Source organism: Engraulis encrasicolus, chromosome 4, assembly GCF_034702125.1.
Source record: "Engraulis encrasicolus isolate BLACKSEA-1 chromosome 4, IST_EnEncr_1.0, whole genome shotgun sequence".
Lineage (NCBI taxonomy): Eukaryota > Metazoa > Chordata > Actinopteri > Clupeiformes > Engraulidae > Engraulis > Engraulis encrasicolus.
In genome coordinates, this window is record NC_085860.1 from 24,120,751 (window position 1) to 24,148,127 (window position 27,377).

Consider the following 27,377-nt stretch of genomic DNA (forward strand, 5'->3'; position numbering starts at 1 on the left):
CTTGTCGTCCGGGCGACTACTGATGGGCCTTGGGTCAGCAGAGGAAACTTTCTTACAGCGCCTGGCCTTCACGTGCTTGGACTTCTCACCGGTTGCCTTGGCAACAGTAGGTGGAGCTGGCACCATGGAAACGACACTGATGCTGCTGCTGCTGCTGCCTCCATGGAGAGAAGCATCCTTGGAGGCGGGCCTGTGGACCAGTGGCTTCAGTGGGTGGGCGTGGTCAAGACCTGTCAGGTTCTTTTTGCCCAGAGGTCGCAGGACACTCCGTGGTTTGAACGTCCCAGAATGCAATCTGTCTCCAGGGACCAGGTGGTCTCGCAACGCAGGGTTGTCGTCCACAATTAACGCCGAGATGGATGAGCTGGCATCTCCCTGGAGCTGGGGTGAAGAGCCGATGGGTGGCAGCACCCTTGGCCCAGGCCTCAGGGGGACATCACCACTTCTCAGGTTTTCCACCTGGCGCTTATTTCGGCCCTCTTTTAGCCTAGAAAGCGGCATCGAATTAGTCCTGTCCATAACCAACTGTACTGTACTGTACTACTGGAAAAAAGTTAAATAAAAATGTACATAATACGCTCATAAATAGATAAATCTATCCACGAGAACCAATAAAGCTGCTGTCTTTGAATAATAGTGGGTAACAACTGGTGTGAAATGGAACTTTTGTCTGGTGACACCAAGGTGGTCATTGTGACCTCATCATTATGATGTCAGTCAGGTGGCTGAGTCACATTCCTCAGAGCATTCCTACCAATGATTGGTTCTGACCACAGACTTGAATATTCCATTTGTTCTGACAACAAAAATAAGTATAGATATAAAATAAAATATTTTGCCTAGCCTCAAAACAAACCCCTTTAGTCGGAGCAAAGAGTGTTTTAAAAATCAATTTACCATGTAGCCCTGGTAATAATAAAATGATTTATTTGATAATAATCTCAGTATATACATTGGTGTGTTATTATGCTGTGAATTAATTTGAATGTGTTTTGGTATGATGGTAAAATATGTACACACTTGGATAATATATTAAAATATGTTTTGAACACTGTCCCTATAAATAGGACTACCTTTAAAAATAAATATAAGAAATAAAAGAAAAGTACTTGATGGGGATGCTACATTTAAAATGTTAATCCAGTCTACTTTTTTATGTTTCATGTTATTTTTAGTGAGCCCATAAACTTGCCCAACATAGGCCTAATGCAGGATAACAATAATAGGCCTAAATAATGATAATAAAAAAATCACTGGCCTGTAAATTAAGCTCTGGTGAGAGGGGTGGAACTTTTAGAAGTTTGAGATGTGGCCATACAAATAAGCGAATACGAAACGTGCTTCAAGTTCATTCAGATTATGAGCAGCACCAGCTAAAAAAAAGTAAATGGCTTGATCATGTAGGTCCACTACTATGCCATCAAGCTACTTGACACGCGAGCGCGCATCTTGGCACTGCAGGGTTTGTTTACTTTAGTAACCACCACCATGGCGGACGACGACGAGCAAGAAGAGAAGAGACAAGTCATTGAACAAATTGAAAATTTCAGGTAGTACATTTTGTTTGTAGTTTAGCTAATACATCCGAAATCAATGCACTATTCCTTAATTTTCTTTATAGTTGTTTTGTTTATTGTTTACTGTTTGTTTATTGTTTTGTTGGATTTGTTTGAGAACCGAGGTACCGGTTCGGTGTGGACCCGCCGGTGTGGACAGTTACAAATCGATGTAGTATTGCTAATCGCTTTTGTTTTTACAGACGCGCAAATGCAGTGCTACAAGCAGAGACCGATATGTTTGAGCGATATCTTAATCGCATAGAGCCGCAATTTTCTGCACTTGACGCAGCAGTGGATACGGTAAACGGTTTTTGTACCTCAGTTTGTGTCTACTGCCGGGGTGGGCAGTAGGGCCCAACGGCAACATTGGAATTAGCACTAGCTAATGAGTATCTGAGGGATCCACCTGTAACTGTAGGCCTATCATTGGAAGGGTGCAACTTACCTTTGTGTAATAATAAGAAATGCTGTTAGCCTACGGTGATAACTTTTTGGCTTGTTCACTTCCTACCCTTAATGAAATGTTTTAGATGAATTGAATATATGCTTTGTTCATTTCTAACCCTCAAGCAAGGCCGATGTTTTAGTTTGCCATTTTAACAATGTTGAATGTGTTATTTTGGATTTAAAAAAAATGTTTTGTAAAGGCTGTGGTGTGGGGCAGATTAAATGGCTCAGCGGGTGCAACCACATGTGGGCCCCCCCAGGCCTGAGTTTCTGCGAGGGGGTAAGAGGGAGCAAGAAATCCAACAGACATCAGGTAGTCTAAAGTTTGTTTAATCTGTCATCATCATCACAGAACCGTGGGAGGAAGACCAACAGATCACGAACAATGACCCAGGACAAGATTCAGCGGCTGACCCTCGAGCAAAAATGTGATGTTGCACAGAGGGAGATGGATGAGATGAGAGAGGATCTTCAGAAACTGAAAAACACTTCGGAGAGAGTGATGCTGAACCTTAAGGTACAGGCTAACTGAAAATAAATGAATGACAATGAATTTAGTTGGGCCCTATCTCTGGAGTGTGTGCCTAGCGTGCCTAGGTCTCTGCTTAGTTTAAAGTTGACTGTTGCTTATCGGTGGGTGCAGCCAGGCCTGAAGTCCTGACACAAAGATGGAAAAGTTGTCATGAAAAAAAAGAGTCATGGAAAATGGTGCATGCAACCAGTGTGCAGACCACTCTTTCACTCAGGATGCAGAAAGACCTAATTTCATACAGTCATTTTATGGTTATGTTCAGGGCCGTCGACAGCTTTGGCCAGGTCCAGGAGGACAAAGTCATCTGAAAGGGCCCCCTCCCCAATACATATAGTACAATGCACTGAGAGTAGCAATTCTGAAGTCCCTATAGTCTCTCCCTGGACCTGGGTCAATGGCAGTGTTGCCATTATTATTAATTGCCATAATTATTATCGTATTTCCACCATCATTTTGTCCATTTTGTCCTCTGCACGATAAAAAAACATGATGTACAATAATTTCAGTTGTCATTCAGTTCATTTAGATGCCTTGAAACAACAATTTGATTCTTGTACGATAATGTCCTCCCAAAAAGAACCCAAAAACGATAATTTTGAGGTTTTGGTACGATAATTCAGCATCATACATCTGGCAACACTGGGACAACGGACCCCTTTGTCCCCCAGCACCTGTCGTCTTCCCCGGCCATGTTGTCAGATGTGTATGATTCTGCTAGGCTACCTTGGAGGAAGCTGATGTGCAACTGGTGGAGGTGAAGAAGTCGAGCAATGAGTTTGACCGTGATGTGGCCAAGGTCCTGCGCGAGAAGAAAGGGGCCATGATGGGTGCAGAAAAGATCCTTCGTTATTTTGAAGACAGGATGCGAGCAAAGGTTAGATATGTCTTTTAAATTGTTTTTTTGTTTGTTTGTTTTTGTTATTACTAAGGTTTATGTGTTGTATTATGTGTGATGTAATCATGTGGTGTTTAAGTGGACAGCAGTGAGAAAATTCCATTATGTAGATGAAAACATCTGTAGATACTATAACTGTGGTTTTCAAAGTGCCCCTAGGGACCCCTGGGAGGCCGCGGCGGTGGGGGTGTGTGTTGGGTGGGCTATGGCAAGTTTGCAGAAAAACAAAATAAATAAACTTTGAATAAGTTAAATAACTAATGTACACCAAAATAAACCAACACAAGCTTAGCATTATTCCCATTAGTTAAGAACTGCATTATAATAATCTGTTGCGTCTTTAAACAGGACTACTAACATTATCATTTTATATCTCGCAGTGGGCCTGAGTAACAGTGGATCCAGGATTTAAAAAAAAAAAGATTCTTCACCATTGCTGGAATTTTGTCATTCCAGTTTCAAACTTCACAAAACAAGGCAGAAAGACGTGAAAAAAAAATGAGTGTAACACTGAGCTTCCAAGTGGCCAATGTAAAATGAGAAGCACCTGTTTCAAACCAGTTTCTAGTGAAAGAGCTTCAGATCTGAAACACTTCAAGCTTCCTTATATGCTACACTGTTTGATGGATGCTTTCAACAAACTGACTGGTGGTGGGTGCAGTTTCTCAGTAGGCCAAGGCATCAAACTTTTTTGGAGACACTGGGTTCGATTCCGGCCCAAGGTCATGCCCCGATCCTTCCCCATCTCGTTCTCCCCACTCGTTTTCCCGTTACTATTTCACTATCCTATATCTGATAAAGGTGTTAAAAGCACAGCTATATAGTATTAAAAAAACAAACAAACAAGGAACCAACTGACCGATGTGTATCTTAACAGGACACACTGGTGGAGAAGCTGCGTCTGAAGAACTCGGCGCTGCACGTGCAGAAGCGCAAGCTGATCCTGCAGATGCGTCAGAAGGAGGAGATGGGCGAGGCGCTGCACGAGGTGGACTTCCAGCAGCTGAAGATCGAGAACAGCCAGTACCTGGAGCGCATCGACGAGCGCAACCAGGACCTGCTGAGGCTCAAGCTGATGGCAGGGAACACCCTGCAGGTCCTCAACTTGTACAAGGTCAGGGTAGTATAATCGTTATAGGATTTTCAATAGTAATAATAAGGCATACGAAGGGTCACCAGTATTATATAAATTTTGCTCTTTTAAATGTCCGAAACAACTCAATTGAGAAAAAAACTACTGGGAGAAGTTGTGAACTCCTTTGTAGAATGAAAGGTGCCCCAGATTTTACCCAATCACTAACGTTTGGTCATGACGTTAAGAAATGATTACTGGTGGGAGGAGTGAACTCAATTGAAGGCTGAAACACAGTGGGTTTACATACAGTGTCCAATCTCGCCCTCCAACCCGTGCCTGCAGTTCACCTAGGGAGCGCTGTCGAGACAGTAGAGCCCATAAGGCTGGCGCTAATAACTGACAATTGTGCTCGCTGTCGGCTGAAACTTGACAATATTACTGTAAGTTCTGAGAAACCAATGTGAAATGTACAATAACCTGGGAGTTACGTCCTTCTGATTTCTTACAGCTTTGGCATTTAAGAGTCAGGCTCCGCTAGCATCTTGCTAACAAAATTGCTTTACGGCCGTCGTGATCACAGCAATGCAGCCGGCCGACCAATCCAAACGCAGTGTGTGAAGCCACTCATGACGTCGTATTGACAATAAAGACGCATTTTACAAAGATCCAGCGAGTTTAAACATTCAAACTAAGTGCTGTTTGAAAGGATAATTTATCCTGCCTTTGGGAAAAATAAAATGAAACGATGATACCAATTCTCTCCCAAAGCAATGGCAGCATCTGTGGTTGAGCTCCATGGGACCCCATTCATTCTAACAGCCTCTGCGCTCCTTGGCGCTCCTCTGCGCTCCTCTGCGCTGTCTGGATGGCGCCACTTAGTGGCCAGTACCACCCGGAAAAAGTTGCGAGATTCCTCTCTCGTACTACCCATAGATAGACCCTCTCTGGCAGAAATGTGCGTCTCCCCAACCTTGTCCCTCTTCCGTTTTCTGATTGGCCGGATGTCTGGCAACAAGAATAGAGCTCGAAAGTGACGTCACTTCCCCCGATTTCATGGGACCTCAACGGCGTTTTTAGCCGAAAATCGTAGCATGTAATCCAATGGCGGTATTAAAATGGCATTTCGATCCCCTTCGAGTTGTGCCACGAGCTCCATATATGTTGTTTGTGATATTTTTGCTTAATATTTCGTACGAACCCCCACATTTTTTAGAAAGCTGTGTTTTTTCACATTTTTCATGCCAACGGCCTCGGAACAAAACATTGATACTTCTGCATGAATAATCTTTATCTATCATCTTAAAGAGCATATTTGTAGCACAGCGCATATCATGACTGAGATCAGAAGATATTTACTCGCTACCACGTTGTTAGATGGTCAGCTTAGGTCCCGTGAAACGCGGAACTAAGGGGCGGGACTTTCGAGCTCTATGTACACCCAGAAAACCCAGCCCAGAAGTAATGTGCAGGGAAAGGTTAATTGACAGCAGCGTACAGATGGCAAGGACAGGCTAGGTCAGAGTTGCATGCAAGGTGTTTGGATGGTGTTTGTCCAGGTAATTGTTCACTCTCCTTAAATATGTTAGCATGGATGATGAACTGATACAGATTTTAAACATATTCTGCAATGACACATAAGCCACTCACAGTATGACACACAAATAGCATGGTGATGACATGCTAATGCCAGTTCTTAATTTAATATCAATGGAGGCAGTGCCCACCCCCTCCCCCCTCACCCCGAAGGTTATGAGATGCTAATAATACGATGACACTGCGGTAATAATATGTCAATAACGGCAATTCGTGGGTCTCTCGATATTGCTGTTAAACAAAAGGTACACCAAAAACAAGCATTGTCATGAATTTAGTTTATTTGCTCTTGGACATTAACATGTTTGATTTAGCTATCACATAATGGCTTTGGCATGTCAGCCTGGAACGTTCAAAGATAAGAGCCTCCTCCCAGAGGCTGTGGAACATTCTGTGGAACGCAACTTCTCTAGTCAGTTGCGCCCTCTACCCGAGGGTGAGAAGGCTGATCGTGTCAAGACCACCTGGATCCTCGCCTCTCCTAATAGGACGCATTACACGTGTCTCCCTTGGGTCGGTCACCCCTTACTGTGTGTGTCTCATTCGCTCAGCAGCAGCGCGAGTGTCAATTGTGCTGCCTGGAGTGCTGTCCCTGGGTAGGGCGACCGTGGTTAGCTAGACCATACTTCTCCAATGAAGTATCTCAGGCCCCTGCTCAACCAGGATGCATGATGGAGGGGAAGTGTATCTTTGATGTCCCCCTTGGACTTCAGGAACCATAGTGTGTGCCCTCAAACGGGTATCTATCGGGGCTGGCTTGGCCAGCTTGCTGTGGTGGTGGTTGCTACTAGGTTCTCCGTCCGCAACGTGGACCTACGGCCCTGATAGAGAAAGGTCTTTTCTGCCAGCACGGTTGCACCTGCAGATGTTGTGTACTGAACATTCTGGAAATTCCCCCTTGTGCCAAGGCCTGGTTTGCTATTGGGGAATACCACTTGATATTGGGGGCCTCGCTACACCTCTGTGGGCTCCACCTGCACATCGGTTACATCCAGACGGGTGGTTTCCGTGCCCTGGGTTCCCTCCACTGCGTGCTCTCCGTGGTATTGGATGTCCGGACGCTGCCTTTGTGCGCCTGGTGCCTAGCCTCTCTTCTTCGGGTTCGGAACTAAGACCCTGGGCCCTTGGGCGGCTGTTGCGTCTCGAGCTGCGCGTTGGGTGAGCATGATGCTTATCACTGCTGATGGACGCTGCCTCTTCGCCTTCAACAGCTCTGGGCATCGGCAGGAGAATGGTCTGTGCCCCGGCCAAGCTTTTGTTTGCGCATTCTAGGTAAAGGCAACTCAATCGGGAGTTTTTCAATACCCATAGTGGGATGTCGAGTGTTTCGACAGAAAGAGAACTATAGGTTACCGAGGGTAACTCTGGTTCTCTGAGGGAGATGAACGAGACATCTCACTAGATTGCTACACTCACCCACAAGCTCAAAGGTTAGTTGCCTCAGATTGAAGCTCAGAGCCCAGCGCACCTCGGATTTGTCCCCGAGGGGGCGGGATCCCCAGCTGTGCAGCTCATTGGCATGACGGCAAGATTGAAATCAAGTTTTGGCAAATGGTCGCGGGCGTTACCCATAGTGAGATGTCTGGTTCATATGCCTCAGAGAGCCGGGGTTACCCTTGGTAGTCTATAGTTATGTGCCTTTTTGCTTGATTGTATTTCCTTCTATGATGAAATCATTGGAAATTCAAACAGTGAATGTTAACATTGATTTGGGCCACATCTGCTAGATTAATTGCAATTAATGAAGTTCTAGTGTCTTCTTTGATGGCCATCTTTAAAATGCAAATGAGTGGATTTGATTATAGGCCTATTGCTCTTAAGCACAAACACACAAAATTACATACTTGTATCATCATTTTTTTGCTCACCTTTGGGCTAAATTCAGCCTTTTTGTGGCCATATTATAAAATGGCTTCCATTTCAAGTGGCGAGTCAGGAAGATTTGATTGTATTGCTTTTTTTTGCACATTCATGCCAAAATTGATGCTTGTATAATAACTTGCTTGATCAATCCTGTGCAACAAATCCATTTCTATGGTATTTTTTGGCAGCCATCTTGGAAAATCGCCGTCATTTAAACTGGAAAATTTCTTGGAATGTATTGTGTTGGTCTTAAGCACATAACTGCCAAATGTCTTGGTTGTGCTTGTATCATAATTTCCTTTCTCAATTCTGTGCAACAAATCCATTTTTAGATTCTTTCATGGTGGCCATTTTGGAAAATTGCCACCATTGCAAATGGCAAATCAGATAGATTTGATCGTATTGGTCTTAAGCACATACATGTTGAATTTCATGCTTGTATCATATAGTCAGGTATCTTGTGTAATTTCGTTCAATTTTTTTGGGGATTATGAAACCTATATATTTTTGGAAACCTTAGACTGTGAGGAATCAGAAGAGCGATGTTTGACAATTTTTTTGGGTTGCTATGGTGACCATATAGGGCTTTCAAAATGGCCGCCTTCTAATACCAATTTATCCTATCTTGCATCTTCAGGAATACATGTAAATTAATTTTTAGCAATCAATTTGTCATGTGGGATGAGAGAAAATATTTCCATATAGTTTTGGATGATCAGTGACCCATACTTGAGTTTTTATTATGTTTTATTTTGTTTTAAGGCGAGACAGGGCAGGTAAATAGGGTACATTTTTAAACTTACAGATATCACTATGAAACTTTACCAGTCAATTAATCATATGAATAGGAGAACAAAATGTATTATAAGTTTAGTATAATGTTAAGTTTAAATGTACTTATTAGGCTGTATATAATTAAATATGCATTAATTTGCATATAATTTGAAGCAACTCATCTGGCCGCCTGAAAAAGCCAGGTTTAAAATTATTATTATTATTTTGTTAGTAGTCCTATGTTAAATACAAAAACATAGCCACAATTCTCTCTCTATCTCCTTTTTTATCCAATAAATCAGAAAATACTGCCATGACCTTATGAAATGGCTTTTCGGGCTATTTTTAGGCCTATGATGTCATAAAAATCATGAATGACATTTCATCAAATCCCTCAATACAAACATTCACACTATTGCTAAGAATAGGCCTACAAAATTAGGTGCAGATAGGTTCTATAGCAGAGGAGATTATTTGCTCAGAGTGGGAGAAAAGCATTTAATTGTGAATTCACCCCATTGTTTTCTTTCTCCTTCCCTTACTATTCTTTTAGGCCTACACAGCATCAGAAAAGAGTTTACAAATCATCCTCGTTCTCATTGTCACTGTCACTACTTGAGAATCATTTTATAGCAGTGTGTGTGTGTGTGTGTACAATGTGTGTGTGTGTGTGTGTGTGTACAATGTGTGTGTGTGTGTGTGTGTGTGTGTAATGTGTGTGTGTGTATGTGCGCGGAATGTTAGCACATAAGTAATAAATATGTGTACAGGGAACCTATTAATTCTAGTTGAAATCCAGGTGTCCAGAATATACTGTACATCCTTTATAATACACACCACAGAAATCCAAGATATTATTCATAAGACATCAACATAGGCATGTACAAAAGATACTGCAGAAATGCAGCATATTAGTCACACATCTGCATACATACATAGAAACGTTCACTTAGCTGTCCAAAAAAAGCAAGTAATTAAAAAGAGTAATAATGTGTAATGGTGGTAATCCCTCCCAAGTACAAAAGTGTCATATAATGCAGTGTGGTGCTCAATGCTCTAGTACTGTAAGTAGGACTGTGGTGCCAAGTTCCCTTTGGGTAGAAAGGCTGCCCAGTGTTGTGAGAGACTTTAGTGCCGCAGATTGTCCAAGATTGTGCTGCACATTGTCCAGGGCTAAATTTCCTCAAATAAATTAGTATTAAGTCATTCTTAATCTTATCCCTTAACACAGTCCCTCTGTTATAACCTTATTGTCACCAAAATGATAACGACCAAGTCTTAATTGTTTACTATACAAGTCTATATAAGACTCCCTGTATTGTCATAACAATGTTGTTATGATGTGGTTGATTGTTTTCAACAAAGAGTGAATAGTCCTGCTGACAGGCCCATCTGCAGTAAGAGGCTATTACTTAATTATGAGGTGGCCCCTTGTCAGTATATCAGAATAGGTCTGACATCATCACTAAAAGCTTAAAGGCCTATATAGGCCTACACTACTTTTCCTTACATGTGTATTATGTTCATCATGTTGTACAGGTATACTGTATGTGCAAGGAAAGGTATTGTATGAACTTGAATTGATGTCTACCCCTGATATTGTCTAAGGGGTGCCTCATACTTAGTACCAGAGACGGTTTAAATGCAGAATAGAATAGAGAATCTTTGGTACCACTACCTAACATGGCTGGACTAGCCAAGGCCTGCAGGGCATTTGCCCGGTGGACTGGTGATGATTTTGGCCTGGTCCTCCTGTCAGTGCAGTTGTATCAGTCCTCATGCCGCTACAGCTGACCTCTCTGAGTTTAAATATTGATTTTGTCTTTTGTGGTCAAAATAGCTCGTAATAGAGGAGTGAAAATGTTGTCACAGGCTTCATTGTCTCTCTCAATGCCTGTTGGACGGTCTTGGCTAAAAATGCCTGGCCTGATGTTTCATCCCATTTCAACCCTGCCACCTAAGTACTACCTACACTTAAGTGTGTTTGGGAAACTCAGCCAAGGAGGATATTATAATGGTCACCAGCAGGGACAGCCAGATAAATGTAGATAATTGTGCATGAAGACTCAAGCAGTCCAGTCCATCATGTTAATTTCCTTCTGTCAGACACAAAGCCACTGCCACACCAACACATTATGTCACTGTGGTTTCTGGTAATGCATGGACATTATCAAAATAAAAAATAAAAACATGAATTTAGAAACTACCACTTACTTTCACGTAGTACATGTAATTTCATTACCACTCACGGAAGTAGTAACTGTAAGGAAATACAGCTCTTCTTAAAATATTGTATTTTGAATAATGGAATTTGGAAACATGTAATCAGTTACTCCCCGTTACTGGCCTCCTGAGTACAGACTACTCATACAGTATGTTGCCTGGAGGGTGGGGTGCTGCCTAGCCCCCACTACTGTCAGTGCGGAGCAGATCAGTCTGTTGATTTGGAACTTGAATTATACTGTTAGATTTCCAAACCAAACAGTGAATGTATCATAGGTGTGCACAGATAGGACCGTGGTGGTGCTAAAGCCCTACTGGACAAAAAAGGCCCTTTTTGAGTTCTTTTGTGGATTTTTTTTTACAATGTACTGTGGTCCATGTTGACGTGATCATCTACGGTAAAACTGATAACATCAATATCCTAGTCAGTTCCATATGCCCTCCGCCCCCATCTCGAGCACCTGATCCCCAAAATGTCTGTGTACCCCAGTGGATTGGACAGCACAGTAAAAAAGTAACAACATTATCCTTTGTTGAACACCAAACACACTGTAGTCTCTGCTTAATTCAATAGGGCCTTTGTCTACATGTCAAATTTGGGTGTGCATGTAAATTAGCGCATGTTTAAGTTACACCTCGTTTGCATATTGAAACATAACATTCATTAAAGAAAACTTTAATATAAAAAACCCTGTACTGCAACGTAAGTGATGAAGAGGAAAATGTGTGTGGTGAGGCATGCAAGTTTTATTTTAAAGCCAATCTACCAGTATTTTCTCGCTTGAGAAAAAAACACTAATCTTTGAATGAAAAATCCATGAAAATTGGGCCCTGAACTAAATTATTTGTGGCAAATCTGTGTTAAGGGCCCTTTGAACTATCTAAGAATGTTGTAATTTCCTGTAAAAATATTTACCTCACACCTACTTTTATGTTCAATTTATCAAGATATTAGCAAATTAGCCTAGGCGTTTTTAGTATGATAGTGTCCACTTTTTCAAGACCCAAAATTGATGCATTAATGACATTTGAAAATTGTCAAACATTGCTTTTCTGACTCTTTAGGGTCTAAGGATTCCAAAAATATAAAGTTTTACAAATCCCCACAAAAATTGAACGAACGCATATATCTAAACATAGTGTACCTGACTAACAATTTTGTAGGTCAATTTTATGCAATAAATCACTTTCTGGGGTCTTTTTTGGCGGCCATCTTGGAAAATGGCCACCATTTCAAGTGGCCAATCAGGTAGATTTGACCGTATTGGTCTTAAGCACATACATGTTGAATTTCATGCCTGTATCATCATTTTCTAGGTCAATTCTATGCAATAAATCTATTTCTGGGGTCTTTTTTGGCAGCCATCTTGGAAAATGGCCACCATTTGAAGTGGCCAATCAGGTAGATTTGATTGTATTGGTCTTGAGCACATATATGTTGAATTTCATACTTGTATCATAATTTTCAAGGTCAATTACATGCAAGAGATCAATTTCTGGTGTCTTTTTTGGCGGCCATCTTGGAAAATGGCCGCCATTTCAAGTGGCCAATCAGGTAGATCTGATCATATTGTTCTTGAGCACATACATGTTGAATTTCATGCTTGTATCATAATTTTCTAGGTCAATTCTATGCAATAAATCCATTTCTGGGGTCTTTTTTGGCGGCCATCTTGAAAAATGGCCGCCATTTCAAGTGGCCAATCGGGTAGATTTGATCGTATTGGTATTGAGTACGTATACCTGCCGAATTCCACGCTTGTATCATAATTTGCATGATTTTTCCTGTAGTCGCTCTACTACCTGGCATGTGGCCAGCAAGACATACATTGCCTTTCCTAGGCCTAAATGTAGGCCTACTAGCGGGGTCGGTCAGGGGCTTTACTGTTACGGAACTCACACAGTGTTTCCCACAGAAATTTTGGAAACTATGGGGGCAGCCGGGGTTTATTTTGTCCGGGGGGGGGAGGGGTGGGGGGGGGGGGGGGGGGGGGGGGGGGTGGGAGTGGGGGGGGGGGGGGGGGGGGGTGGGGGGGGGGGGGGGGGGGTGGGGGGGGGGGGGGGGGGGGGGGGGGGGGGGTCCTTCTCACACGGGCCTTTTTTTTGGGGGGGGGGGGGGGGGTGTTCTTGCAGCGTAAATGCAAAACGGCAAAACAATGACTACAGTATGACATTGGCGCATGGAGAAACTGTAGGCCTGGGCCTATATTTCAGCCATTTATATTTTGAGAAATAAGGCTACATAAGATTTTACCCATGACTTGTATAATAGTAGTACATTGTCATTGTCAAAAAATGCAGTACAGTGAATAATTTCTGTTTACAACACAGTTTCATTCGTCCCTCATGCAGGGGTCTGGGAAACAATAAAACAAAATAGGAGCAGAGATAAGAATTTAAGAGCACTGTGAAATTGTTAACGCATAGACAAAAAGGGTCTTAGAGGGTAGGCTATGCCTTTTTCCCCCACACATATCTGTAGGCGTACACATTCTACATGAGGGGTGCTGGTCACAGGGCCAGTTTTTTCCAAATTCCTCCCATTAAAAGGGCTGAACAACATATTACACATTTATGTCTATATTCACATTCATTACACATTCATTTCTATATGCAGCCCGATGTCTCCTCTGCTGTGTCAATGAAGGTCTGTCACCAAACTCATTACAACTGTAAAACAAAGCCTAGGGAGTGTTAGTAAACTCATCCCAACTGTCCCTTCTCTGAAGGTTTTTTATATTGCTCCCAAACTCAAGTAAACTACAACAACTTGACTAGGCTTTTGATCCCTGTCTTTCAAGCACTTGTGGTTCTCTCTATAGCAGGGGTGCCCAACCTTTTTTTAACCAAGATCTACTTTTGAAGTTGATGGTCTGCCGTGATCTACCAAGTCAAATTCAAGGATGTCAGTATGAAAATTTAAGACCACCATTTATTAATCGCCATTATTATGAACAAAATGTTTTCAGTAGGCTACTATGGCCGTATCTTTTCAGTGTGTTTTTAAAGTGTGTTGAATAGCCTATCTTTACAAAGCAATGCAGCACTGATAGTATGCAGAGATAATTTCAGTCATACACAAGTCATAAACAACTGAAACAATTTCAAAATGATAAACATTTGGTATATAAAAGGCACATAGGCCCTATTTCTAAAATATGATGAAGCATTATCATGCCTTCAGTGGTATAGGCTACAAATTAAAAAGGGCTCAGAAATTCACCATTTGTTATGGGTAAATAGTAGGCTACTATGAGAGAGAGAGAGAGAGAGAGAGAGAGAGAGAGAAGAGAGAGAGAGAGGAGAGAGAGAGAGAGAGAGAGAGAGAGAGAGAGAGAGAGAGAGAGAGAGAGAGTAATGAGGGCACTCATTGGATTGGTTAACACCCCTGTTAAGAGTGACTTCTTCTATTAAGGTTTTTTTTTCAGCTCTCTGGGACAGTAGCACAGCAAAGGCTTTCTATTGTGAGTTTGGCCAATCGTTTTGTCCACAACTGAAGCAAGAAACAGCACAAATTGAAGTGAATTCCATACATGTCAACAACTAACATTTCCCTTACATGCGGCACGCGATGTAAACGCAGTTAGCGATGATGCATGCGACTAGCGATTTGGACGAAGATCCTCGCATATCGGTGTGTCATAACGCATCGTTGCGCACATGTTCTGTTACTCACCCGATGTTACACGTGTGCACACATGAATCAACTGTAATACCCTTACGGTCACTTCCTAATGCTTTCCCCTCATTCTGTGTTACCGTGAGACTACTTATCTAACCAATACAGAGTCTATAGGATGTATTTACTCCAGGAGGAAAATGCGAAGGAAATTCAAAATCGTTATTCAAATTACGACAAATAACAAAAACGGATATCGTTTAAAAAAAAAAAGTAATTTTTTTTTTTTACATTTTCGTAAACTATGACGGCCAAATTTAAACTATGGCGGGCCGCCATAGTTTCCTCAATGTATGGGAAACACTGCACAAAAGCACCAGACTCTGACCCCGCTATACATTGGGGTGGCTTGTTTTGAGTAATATGTTTAATGGTGACTTCAAATAAAGACAATATTTGGGGACAATAAGTTGTTCACTCACTACCGTTGACTCTTCACTTTGTCATATGTTCACAGCTGAACATATGTATGAATGTACACAAACTCAGTCTCTGACAAAAGACACAAAGACATAATTAATTTTGGGGAGTTGGGAATGGGTTTAATTGGTTTTAGGGTGATGGGTAGTGTATAGGGGTGGGGATTTTTTTTTTGAGTGAGTGTAAGTGTGTGCAGGTACACTATATTGCCAAAAGTACTCACTAACCTGCCTTGAGTCACACATAAAATTAAGTGCCATCCCAGTTCCTAACCCAAAGGGTCAACATGTTGTCGGTCCACCTGTTGCAGCTATCGCAGCTTCAACTTATCTGGTTAGGCTGTCCACAAGATTGAGGAGTGTAGTGTTATTGAACATTTTTCCAAAAGTATAATTAGAGAGGTCACACACTGATGTTTCACCAGAAGGCCTGGCTCTCCCAAAGGTGTTCTATCGAGTTCAGGTCAGGATTCTGCTTTGTGCAGTGGTGGACGGTCATGTTCTTCCAATAAGGTTGGGAGCATGGAATTATCCAAAAAATATTTTGTTATCCTCCACTACCAAATTTCATACTCTGCACCATGCGGTCTGAAATATGTTGTTCTCCTGGCAACCTTCAAATCCAGGTCATCCATCAGGTTGCCAGATGTAAAAGAGGGATTCATCACTCCAGTGGACGAGTCTAGAGTTTGCGAATACTTTTGACAAATATCAGTGCGTGGCGTCGCCAATACACTTTTGATAAAAAATATTTTGTTATGCTGAAGCATTCAAAGTTCCTCTCAGTTGGACTAAGGGGCCAAGCCTGAAGCTTGAAAGACAACCCCACACTATTAGTTCTCCACTACCAAATTTCATACTCTGCACAATGCGGTCTGAAATATGTTATTCTCCTGGCAACCTTCAAATCCAGGTCATCCATCAGGTTGCCAGATGTAAAAGAGGGATTCAGCACTCCAGTGGACGATTCTAGAGGTTGCGAATACTTTTGACAAATATCAGTGTGTGGCTTCGCCAATACACTTTTGATAAAAATATTTTGTTATCCTGAAGCATTCAAAGTTCCTCTTAGTGGGACTAAGGGGCCAAGCCTGAAGCTTGAAAGACAACCCCACACTATTAGTTCTCCACTACCAAATTTCATACTCTGCACAATGCGGTCTGAAATATGTTGTTCTCCTGGCAACCTTCAAATCCAGGTCATCCATCAGGTTGCCAGATGTAAAAGAGGGATTCAGCACTCCAGTGGACGAGTCTAGAGATTGCGAATACTTTTGACAAATATCAGTACGTGGCTTCGCCAATACACTTTTGATAAAAATATTTTGTTATCCTGAAGCATTCAAAGTTCCTCTTAGTGGGACTAAGGTGCCAAGCCTGAAGCTTGAAAGACAACCCCACACTATTAGTTCTCCACTACCAAATTTCATACTCTGCACAATGCGGTCTGAAATATGTTATTCTCCTGGCAACCTTCAAATCCAGGTCATCCATCAGGTTGCCAGATGTAAAAGAGGGATTCAGCACTCCAGTGGACGATTCTAGAGGTTCCGAATACTTTTGACAAATATCAGTGTGTGGCCTCACCAATACACTTTTGGAAAAATGGTCAAAAAACCCTATAAGCACACTGCTCAATCTTGCGAAGAGGAGGAGGGAAGAGAAGAGCTGAGGGTGTAATAGCTGCAAAAGGTGGACCGACGTCATATTGCCCCCTATGGGTTAGGAATGGGGTAGCACTTAACTTCATGTGTGAGTCAATGCAGGTTAGCGAATATGTTCGGCAGTATAGTGTATCTGTGTGTATGTGTGGGTGCAGCTGTGCACCAGTGTGTGTGTGTGTGTGTGTGTGTGTGCACCTGTGCGTATATGTGTGTCAGTGTCAGTGTGCCTGTGAGTCTGGGCCCGCACAAGCGCATGTGTATTTGTGTCTTTATGTATATGTTTATGTTTATGTATGCACGACAGCGTGCATCTGTGAGATTTTGTGTGCGTGTGTGTGTGTTTATTTGTGGGTCTGTTTTTGTGTGTGTGTGTGTGTGTGTGTGTGTGTGTGTGTGTGTGTGTGTGTGTGTGTGTGTGTGTGTGTGTGACTGCCATAGAACACTCCATTGTAAATCACATGTTGGAAGAATTCAGATGTTGATTTGAGGAGCCTCTTGTGTGAAGTGTTGCGTATACTGGAGTTGGTTTGGTTGTGCTCCTTTTATGTCTGTGAAGTGTTCCTCAGAGCACATTACTGAAAACAAAGTAAAACACATTTCACATTACCATATCATTTATTAAGGATTTTTCAAAGGTATATATACATATACATATAATTTTAAAGTAATGTTTATGTAGTTTGTGTTGTTGTAATGTTATGGAAACATTCTTTATAAACGGCTCGTTACCTGTGCTGGTATTTGCTGATGATGTTTTTGATGGCAGTCTGGTCATTCTTGGGGGCACATTTCTCCACCAAGCTGATGAGTTTGGGGTGCATAGCCAGGTTGGCCAGAGTTTTACCGGCATGAGCTCTGTGGCAGAAACAAACCGTCCATTTATGTCAGAGAAAAACAAAACGTACAAAATCCATTTATGAACCATAAGGTGGACAGTACCACCCGGAACTGTCCCATTAGTGGACAGTACCACCCGGAAAAAGTTGCGAGATTCCTCTCTCGTACTACCCATAGATAGACCCTCTCTGGCAGAAATGTGCGTCTCCCCAACCTTGTCCCTCTTCCGTTTTCTGATTGGCCGGATGTCTGGCAACAAGAATGTACACCCAGAAAACCCAGCCCAGAAGTAATGTGCAGGGAAAGGTTAATTGACAGCAGCGTACAGATGGCAAGGACAGGCTAGGTCAGAGTTGCATGCTAGGTGTTTGGATGGTGTTTGTCCAGGTAATTGTTCACTCTCCTTAAATATGTTAGCATGGATGATGAACTGATACAGATTTTAAACATATTCTGCAATGACACATAAGCCACTCACAGTATGACACACAAATAGCATGGTGATGACATGCTAATGCCAGTTCTTAATTTAATATCAATGGAGGCAGTGCCCCCCCCCCCACACCCCGAAGGTTATGAGATGCTAATAATACGATGACACTGCGGTAATAATATGTCAATAACGGCAATTCGTGGTTCTCTCGATATTGCTGTTAAACAAAAGGTACACCAAAAACAAGCATTGTCATGAATTTAGTTTATTTGCTCTTGGACATTAACATGTTTGATTTAGCTATCACATAATGGCTTTGGCTTGTCAGCCTAGAACGTTCAAAGATAAGAGCCTCCTCCCAGAGGCTGTGGAACATTCTGTGGAACGCAACTTCTCTAGTCAGTTGCGCCCTCTACCCGAGGGTGAGAAGGCTGATCGTGTCAAGACCACCTGGATCCTCGCCTCTCCTAATAGGACGCATTACACGTGTCTCCCTTGGGTCGGTCACCCCTTACTGTGTGTGTCTCATTCGCTCAGCAGCAGCGCGAGTGTCAATTGTGCTGCCTGGAGTGCTGTCCCTGGGTAGGGCGACCGTGGTTAGCTAGACCATACTTCTCCAATGAAGTATCTCAGGCCCCTGCTCAACCAGGATGCATGATCGAGGGGAAGTGTATCTTTGATGTCCCCCTTGGACTTCAGGAACCATAGTGTGTGCCCTCAAACGGGTATCTATCAGGGCTGGCTTGGCCAGCTTGCTGTGGTGGTGGTTGCTACTAGGTTCTCCGTCCGCAACGTGGACCTACGGCCCTGATAGAGAAAGGTCTTTTCTGCCAGCACGGTTGCACCTGCAGATGTTGTGTACTGAACATTCTGGAAATTCCCCCTTGTGCCAAGGCCTGGTTTGCTATTGGGGAATACCACTTGATATTGGGGGCCTCGCTACACCTCTGTGGGCTCCACCTGCACATCGGTTACATCCAGACGGGTGGTTTCCGTGCCCTGGGTTCCCTCCACTGCGTGCTCTCCGTGGTATTGGATGTCCGGACGCTGCCTTTGTGCGCCTGGTGCCTAGCCTCTCTTCTTCGGGTTCGGAACTAAGACCCTGGGCCCTTGGGCGGCTGTTGCGTCTCGAGCTGCGCGTTGGGTGAGCATGATGCTTATCACTGCTGATGGACGCTGCCTCTTCGCCTTCAACAGCTCTGGGCATCGGCAGGAGAATGGTCTGTGCCCCGGCCAAGCTTTTGTTTGCGCATTCTAGGTAAAGGCAACTCAATCGGGAGTTTTTCAATACCCATAGTGGGATGTCGAGTGTTTCGACAGAAAGAGAACTATAGGTTACCGAGGGTAACTCTGGTTCTCTGAGGGAGATGAACGAGACATCTCACTAGATTGCTACACTCACCCACAAGCTCAAAGGTTAGTTGCCTCAGATTGAAGCTCAGAGCCCAGCGCACCTCGGATTTGTCCCCGAGGGGGCGGGATCCCCAGCTGTGCAGCTCATTGGCATGATGGCAAGATTGAAATCAAGTTTTGGCAAATGGTCGCGGGCGTTACCCATAGTGAGATGTCTGGTTCATATGCCTCAGAGAGCCGGGGTTACCCTTGGTAGTCTATAGTTATGTGCCTTTTTGCTTGATTGTATTTCCTTCTATGATGAAATCATTGGAAATTCAAACAGTGAATGTTAACATTGATTTGGGCCACATCTGCTAGATTAATTGCAATTAATGAAGTTCTAGTGTCTTCTTTGATGGCCATCTTTAAAATGCAAATGAGTGGATTTGATTATAGGCCTATTGCTCTTAAGCACAAACACACAAAATTACATACTTGTATCATCATTTTTTTGCTCACCTTTGGGCTAAATTCAGCCTTTTTGTGGCCATATTATAAAATGGCTTCCATTTCAAGTGGCGAGTCAGGAAGATTTGATTGTATTGCTTTTTTTTGCACATTCATGCCAAAATTGATGCTTGTATAATAACTTGCTTGATCAATCCTGTGCAACAAATCCATTTCTATGGTATTTTTTGGCAGCCATCTTGGAAAATCGCCGTCATTTAAACTGGAAAATTTCTTGGAATGTATTGTGTTGGTCTTAAGCACATAACTGCCAAATGTCTTGGTTGTGCTTGTATCATAATTTCCTTTCTCAATTCTGTGCAACAAATCCATTTTTAGATTCTTTCATGGTGGCCATTTTGGAAAATTGCCACCATTGCAAATGGCAAATCAGATAGATTTGATCGTATTGGTCTTAAGCACATACATGTTGAATTTCATGCTTGTATCATACTTTTGTAGGTCAATTTTATGCAATAAATCACTTTCTGGGGTCTTTTTTGGCGGCCATCTTGGAAAATGGCCACCATTTCAAGTGGCCAATCAGGTAGATTTGACCGTATTGGTCTTAAAGAGCAACATTCAGGTTAAAGACTACTGTGGACGAATGAATAGTAACATAGTGTAAACATATGTTTCGGTTAATTAATGTCACACAAATACGCTATAAAAAGTGATTTTGGAGAAAATTGTATAAGATTACGCTCTTGGTCGAAAAAAATCCCCTTGGCGACTGTGACGTGGCCTCAGGGGAACGTTGATATTAAAACACGTTCTAAGCTGAGAGGATACTGGAAAAATATGGAGGAGTACGAGGAAGAGTTTGGAGGTTGTTTGCAATACGACGGACCTGTGGCGTACAACTACGAGCCAAAAAGACGAGAAAGGGAACAGAGCCAGACGCCGGGGCCGGTCATGGGAAGGATAAATGGTCACAGGAGAGAGATGGAGATGTGGAGCATCGAAAACCAGTGGAGAGTGGAGCAGGTGTCCTGGTAAGTGACCGTAGCCAGGCCTACGCCTTTTAAGCCCCTGTATATATATATTCTTCTTCTTCTTTAAAAAATATATATATATACACGTATAGGCTACTGATAGCCTACATTTAAGCCAACAACAGTCTTCTAGTAGGCTATGCGGCGCGATTGGCACAACCTAAATACCAGAAATATTAGCTGGCCTATCTACTTGCTAGCACATTATAGGCTAGCTGGCACGCCCCCGATAAGGATCATTCCTGAACAGATTTAAGTTTTGTTGTGTTTACTGTTATGGACTTCGTGATCGGTGAAGTGAAAAAAACACCGTCGTCTGGTAACCTGTTTTAGGCCTAATCTGCGCAATAACAGACGCACAAGCGTTGTATGCTACTTGACGTCAAATTAACCCTTCTTCCACCACCCACAATATTTCAATTCTACCTTCTCCAATGATTATGTTTGTCCACAAACGACTTAAGGTAACACAATGACCTATGCACATTTATTTGACAGGTGCCTTTGTACCCAGTGCGCGTCCATGCCCTCTGCGTTGGAGAGCGTGTGTTGCAGGGAGATAGAGGAGTATCGCGCTCTTCTTGAGAACCTCCCAGAGGACATTACCTGCCTGACGCGTCGTCCTGGTTTCCAGAGCGTGTGCCTGGACCCGTATGTGCTGGAGGTGGCATATTTGGCATTTAAGCAAGAACATGGTCCTCTCCAAGCCACCAAGCCAGAGTATGTTTCCATCAAAGCATTTCGCAGATGTTTCTATAGACTAATAACACATATCCACTTACACCAACATCTTTGTGGCACTGATGCTGATTGACTGATGCATACAGGAGTTTACCATGTCCTTAAGTTGTGTAGCAAAAGTCATTGTAACTGTCAAGTTTAATTGTAATGAATACCATGAAATTGCAATAGTAAGATGAAAATTGTAATTTCCCACCCTAGGCAATATCGATACACAGCATACCGGCAGATTGTCCGCTGGGCATATGGCACTTTGGGTCGACAGATCCGAAAACCTATTCCGGCATGCGTTGTGGCTGCAATAAGGAGGCAGTACCCAGAGGAAGGAGGGACCTATAAAGGTTTTGAATGGGCTGATGGGGAGGATTCTTTTTCTTTTAAATAAAATAAAAACATTCACATGCACAAACGGTGTCAGTAGTTTTACATTTATTGGTACATGCATGAAACACATGAGAAAAGAGAAGTCTAGCAAGTCTATTTTAAATGACAAAAAAACGCTGTACATAGTTATGATTACTTGTGGTTATTTGGAGTCTAAACTTGAGTGTTAAGATGTGCCGCTAGTGTTGAAGCGTGAGTGCCGTTGAATATGTAGTCCGACTGCTTCATCCTTGGCAATCTTCTTTATTTAAAATAAACTTCAGAAATGCTTCGAGATAGAAGACAGTCCGCAAATGTAGTTACGAGTGGTATGTGTAAACAAAGCAAGGCGTTCTGGAGGATGGCAGACTACTTTTGTGTGACATATAGTCCACTGACAGTTTCAATGTCAGCAAGATTTTCATCATAGGGGAAAGGGCAAAGCGCGTGTAAAATCACCGAAGCATTTACTAGAAAGTGTTCGACTACCGTTTAGTAACACGGGCGGGAAGCTTATAGCCTCGCGACTTCACATTTCGAATCACTGGAACATAGCAAGCTATAAGCTACCGTATCCAGTTTCTGTCAACGAACTGACAGTAATTCATTTCATCAGACCGTTACAAGTGACTAAAGAGTAGAGATTAAGTATACACATAAATATTATGGCAGGACTTACAGCGGCGATGATCTCTCTTTTCCTTCGTGCAGCATCACTCCTCCTTGCCTGACCAGAGCTGGAGCTAGCTTCCCCACCAGTAGCTCTGGGGTCATTTGCCAGACAAGCCGGTGAATGGAGGGAGGGAACGGCCTCTTTAGACAGTCTCACAGCCACTTTTTTACGAAATCCCATGAGGTGCTCCATCACGTCCCCTTTCTCATAGTCGTCTGTAGTGAAATGTTGCTCACAGATGACTGTGTGAGCTGTAACAGAAGCTGCAGAGAAGTTCGCTCTCTTCATCTGTACAAAACGGACCCACGCTCGGAAATTTTTGCTTTTCCTGCTCGGAAAGCCATGAAGACGATGTCCAGTGACATTCGAGTTGGCACATCCAGCGCAAACACAAATGTTGACCATGGTCAAATCGGAAAACGTCGATAAAAATCTCTTACTGAAAACACTGCTAACTGACTAACTGACTGACAACTACCACGAGCTAAACCAAAACAATCGGCGTTCCCCTGATGCTACGTCACAGAACGCGCCGCCCCAGAGGGCGTGTTTTTCAGGCCATACCCTGAAATTGGCAAACCTTCCCCTATATTTCGTGCTGACGGGTGTTGTGAATGTCTCAATTCCCTCGTAGTATGTTTTGTTACGCTATTTTGACCTAATTATGTTCAAATTAGGCTACAAAATCAACTTAATTGTTGCTCTTTAAGCACATACATGTTGAATTTCATGCCTGTATCATCATTTTCTAGGTCAATTCTATGCAATAAATCTATTTCTGGGGTCTTTTTTGGCAGCCATCTTGGAAAATGGCCACCATTTGAAGTGGCCAATCAGGTAGATTTGATTGTATTGGTCTTGAGCACATATATGTTGAATTTCATACTTGTATCATAATTTACAAGGTCAATTACATGCAATAAATCAATTTCTGGTGTCTTTTTTGGCGGCCATCTTGGAAAATGGCCGCCATTTCAAGTGGCCAATCAGGTAGATCTGATCATATTGTTCTTGAGCACATACATGTTGAATTTCATGCTTGTATCATAATTTTCTAGGTCAATTCTATGCAATAAATCCATTTCTGCTAATAGCCTTAGTCTCACTGCAGGGCCAGCCCCGGGCTGGCCCGGACAAAAGGGGGCTGACGGTGATCTCATCAAAAGGGGGCTAGGTGCTAAAGATGGCCGCCGGGCCAGGTTGTGGGGCTAAGGGCCGCTTTCCCTGGCCCGTCGAATTCGATGGGCCAGCAAGCACCGCCGAGGCTCGGAGGCGGGGTCAACCTCGGGCGATATAGCCCACGTGCGATATAGCCTACCAGACCTTCGGCGATAATAGCGCAAAAGCTAAATAAGCCGACATAAATGTCATGTGTGAGTATTTGTGAGACACTTTTTATTGGTGTCCAGTGGAAAGCATGCCAAATCACGATAATGGCACAAGAGTTGGCGGCTAAAAGCAGAAAAAAGCCGACATGACTTAGCTATGACATCCCAAGTTTAAGTGTAGTGGTGCCCATGATGCCCTGATAACAACAAAAAAGTTATGTTGGCTAAATAACTTTAAAAACACAAACAGAAGTGCCAAAGTTGCATCTTATGAAATTATGCCATAAGAAAGCCAAACACCCCAAACTAATAATTTGCCCAGAATTTAGCGATAAGTCCCCCATGCAGCCACATTATTACACAGTAAAGCACAGCTGTTATTGACTTAGGCCTATTTAAAATCATCCTCACTCTGCTGCCCTAGTGTCTCATGTTTTGCAGACATACTAAACCATAGGCATACGTTTTGCAGACATGTGCCATAGTGCGCACACTTAGAATTCCCTGCAGGACACACACCGATGTTATGCAGATTGAACGACTTGTAGGCTACGCTACTTCCGTGGCTACTTTAATAAATAGTCGCTATTCCCCTGGCTCATCATTTTCTATAGCAGCTGATGAAGATGCTATGTCTCCGGGATTTGGTCTCTTTTCACATGGTAACTTATTCAATTACCTGCACATTCACCATGAATAGACAGGTGGCACGCCGCAACGAGGGGGTGTGTCGCTATGTCCGGGGCTCATAATTTTCTATAGCAACTGATGAAGGTGCTATGTCTCCGGGATTTGGTCTCCTTTCACATGGTAACTTATTCAATTACCTGCACATTCATGTCTCGCTATGTCCGGGGCTCATGCTTCTGTGCGCTATTGGGGGGATTAACTGGGCATGTTCGCACGTCTCCTTCTGTTCAGTCTCTCAGTTGTCGAGCTGCTCGTATTTTCATGCGTCTTTGTCTTCTTAACATGCGCTGCGTCCCATACAGCTTCTGAATCGACAACTTTGCCATGTAATAAAACTGTTCTTGAAAGCAAGCCATTTTCTTTGCAGTTCTTGTCGTCTTTGTCCGTAGGCTACGAGCCAAACGGCGACCTGCTCCAGCAGAGTTTGCTCCGTTTTCTTCTCCTTCTTTGTCGTTGTTCTGTTGTTGTCCTTCTGTGATTTGGGGCGAAAGTGGGCTGTGCCCGACTGACGTTTCACAAACAAGGTGTGTACCTGAATGTGCCTGGGGTCGGCTATGAGTCCGATCAGGCAAAAAATGGCCCGGGGCCGGCAGCTCCGAGCCGGCCACTCTCCTGAGCCCCGGGCGGCCCCGGGCCGCTGAAGCGCGGCTAATGAGACCAAGGCTATTGCCTTTCCTAGGCCTAAATGTAGGCCTACTAGCGGGGTCGGTCAGGGGCTTTACTGTTACGGAACTGACAAAAGCACCAGACTCTGACCCCGCTATACATTGGGGTGGCTTGTTTTGAGTAATATGTTTAATGGTGACTTCAAATAAAGACAATATTTGGGGACAATAAGTTGTTCACTCACTACCGTTGACTCTTCACTTTGTCATATGTTCACAGCTGAACATATGTATAAATGTGCACAAACTCAGTCTCTGACAAAAGACACAAAGACATAATTAATTTGGGGAGTTGGGAATGGGTTTAATTGGTTTTAGGGTGATGGGTAGTGTATAGGGGTGGGGATTTTTTTTTTGAGTGAGTGTAAGTGTGTGCAGGTACACTATATTGCCAAAAGTACTCACTAACCTGCCTTGAGTCACACATAAAATTAAGTGCCATCCCAGTTCCTAACCCAAAGGGTCAACATGTTGTCGGTCCACCTGTTGCAGCTATCGCAGCTTCAACTTATCTGGTTAGGCTGTCCACAAGATTGAGGAGTGTAGTGTTATTGAACATTTTTCCAAAAGTATAATTAGAGAGGTCACACACTGATGTTTCACCAGAAGGCCTGGCTCTCCCAAAGGTGTTCTATCGAGTTCAGGTCAGGATTCTGCTTTGTGCAGTGGTGGACGGTCATGTTCTTCCAATAAGGTTGGGAGCATTATTAACAAATATTTTGTTATCCTCCACTACCAAATTTCATACTCTAGAATCTAGAGGTTCCGAATACTTTTGATAAATATCAGTGTGTGGCCTCACCAATACACTTTTGGAAAAATGGTCAAAAAACCCTATAAGCACACTGCTCAATCTTGCGAAGAGGAGGAGGGAAGAGAAGAGCTGAGGGTGTAATAGCTGCAAAAGGTGGACCGACGTCATATTGCCCCCTATGGGTTAGGAATGGGGTAGCACTTAACTTCATGTGTGAGTCAATGCAGGTTAGCGAATATGTTCGGCAGTATAGTGTATCTGTGTGTATGTGTGGGTGCAGCTGTGCACCAGTGTGTGTGTGTGTGTGTGTGTGTGTGTGTGTGTGCACCTGTGCGTATATGTGTGTCAGTGTCAGTGTGAGTCTGGGCCCGCACAAGCGCATGTGTATTTGTGTCTTTATGTATATGTTTATGTTTATGTATGCACGACAGCGTGCATCTGTGAGATTTTGTGTGCGTGTGTGTGTTTGTGTGTTTATTTGTGGGTCTGTTTTTGTGTGTGTGTGTGTGTGTGTGTGTGTGTGTGTGTGTGACTGCCATAGAACACTCCATTGTAAATCACATGTTGGAAGAATTCAGATGTTGATTTGAGGAGCCTCTTGTGTGAAGTGTTACGTATACTGGAGTTGGTTTGGTTGTGCTCCTTTTATGTCTGTGAAGTGTTCCTCAGAGCACATTACTGAAAACAAAGTAAAACACATTTCACATTACCATATCATTTATTAAGGATTTTTCAAAGGTATATATACATATACATATAATTTTAAAGTAATGTTTATGTAGTTTGTGTTGTTGTAATGTTATGGAAACATTCTTTATAAACGGCTCGTTACCTGTGCTGGTATTTGCTGATGATGTTTTTGATGGCATCCTGGTCATTCTTGGGGGCACATTTCTCCACCAAGCTGATGAGTTTGGGGTGCATAGCCAGGTTGGACAGAGTTTTACCGGCATGAGCTCTGTGGCAGAAACAAACCGTCCATTTATGTCAGAGAAAAACAAAACGTACAAAATCCATTCATGAACCATAAGGATATAAACAATGCTATACTCTGCAATAGGGCTCTAGAGAAAAATATAATATTTATTAGTGTTGCACCGATACCGATACCAGGATCGGCACTAAAATGGTGGTATCGGTATCGACGAGTACCAACAAATAGGGCACCGATACCATTTACAGGTGCTTGTATGACACTTAAACAGCCTTGAAAATAGTTATTTCATAGAGGTATTTAAAAAGTATAAAAAGTTCGGCCGATATTGCACAGCCAGTTATCGGGCATCGGTATCGGGGCCAAAAAATGGTATCGGTGCAACACTAATATTTATAT

General features: G+C 42.9%; 2 protein-coding genes across 2 annotated transcripts in view; both read left to right on the forward strand.

Annotated features, from left to right (window-relative positions):
- Window positions 1-1,478: 1,478 nt before the first annotated feature.
- The window catches only part of LOC134446768 (coiled-coil domain-containing protein 113-like), a 44,237-nt gene continuing 18,338 nt past the window's right edge, over window positions 1,479-27,377 (forward strand). Inside the window, exons 1-5 of the mRNA XM_063196069.1 lie at window positions 1,479-1,550; window positions 1,760-1,859; window positions 2,359-2,523; window positions 3,257-3,412; window positions 4,311-4,547. Of these exons, the coding sequence (XP_063052139.1) occupies window positions 1,489-1,550; window positions 1,760-1,859; window positions 2,359-2,523; window positions 3,257-3,412; window positions 4,311-4,547 (720 nt within the window). The 5' untranslated portion in view covers window positions 1,479-1,488. The remainder of the gene's footprint in view (window positions 1,551-1,759; window positions 1,860-2,358; window positions 2,524-3,256; window positions 3,413-4,310; window positions 4,548-27,377) is intronic.
- On the forward strand, window positions 20,443-21,956 carry LOC134447023 (P2X purinoceptor 7-like). Its single transcript, XM_063196307.1, has 3 exons — window positions 20,443-20,830; window positions 21,329-21,550; window positions 21,773-21,956. The coding sequence occupies exons 1-3, from the start codon at window positions 20,484-20,486 to the stop codon at window positions 21,954-21,956; spliced, it is 753 nt and encodes a 250-aa protein (XP_063052377.1). The 5' UTR covers window positions 20,443-20,483.

Coding starts and splice junctions, on each gene's coding strand:
- LOC134447023 (XM_063196307.1), top strand. CDS start 20,484: ATGTCACACAAATACGCTATAAAAAGTGATTTTGGAGAAAATTGTATA. Junction 20,831..21,328: donor AGAGTGGAGCAGGTGTCCTG/GTAAGTGACCGT, acceptor TTTATTTGACAG/GTGCCTTTGTACCCAGTGCG. Junction 21,551..21,772: donor CTCCAAGCCACCAAGCCAGA/GTATGTTTCCAT, acceptor TTCCCACCCTAG/GCAATATCGATACACAGCAT.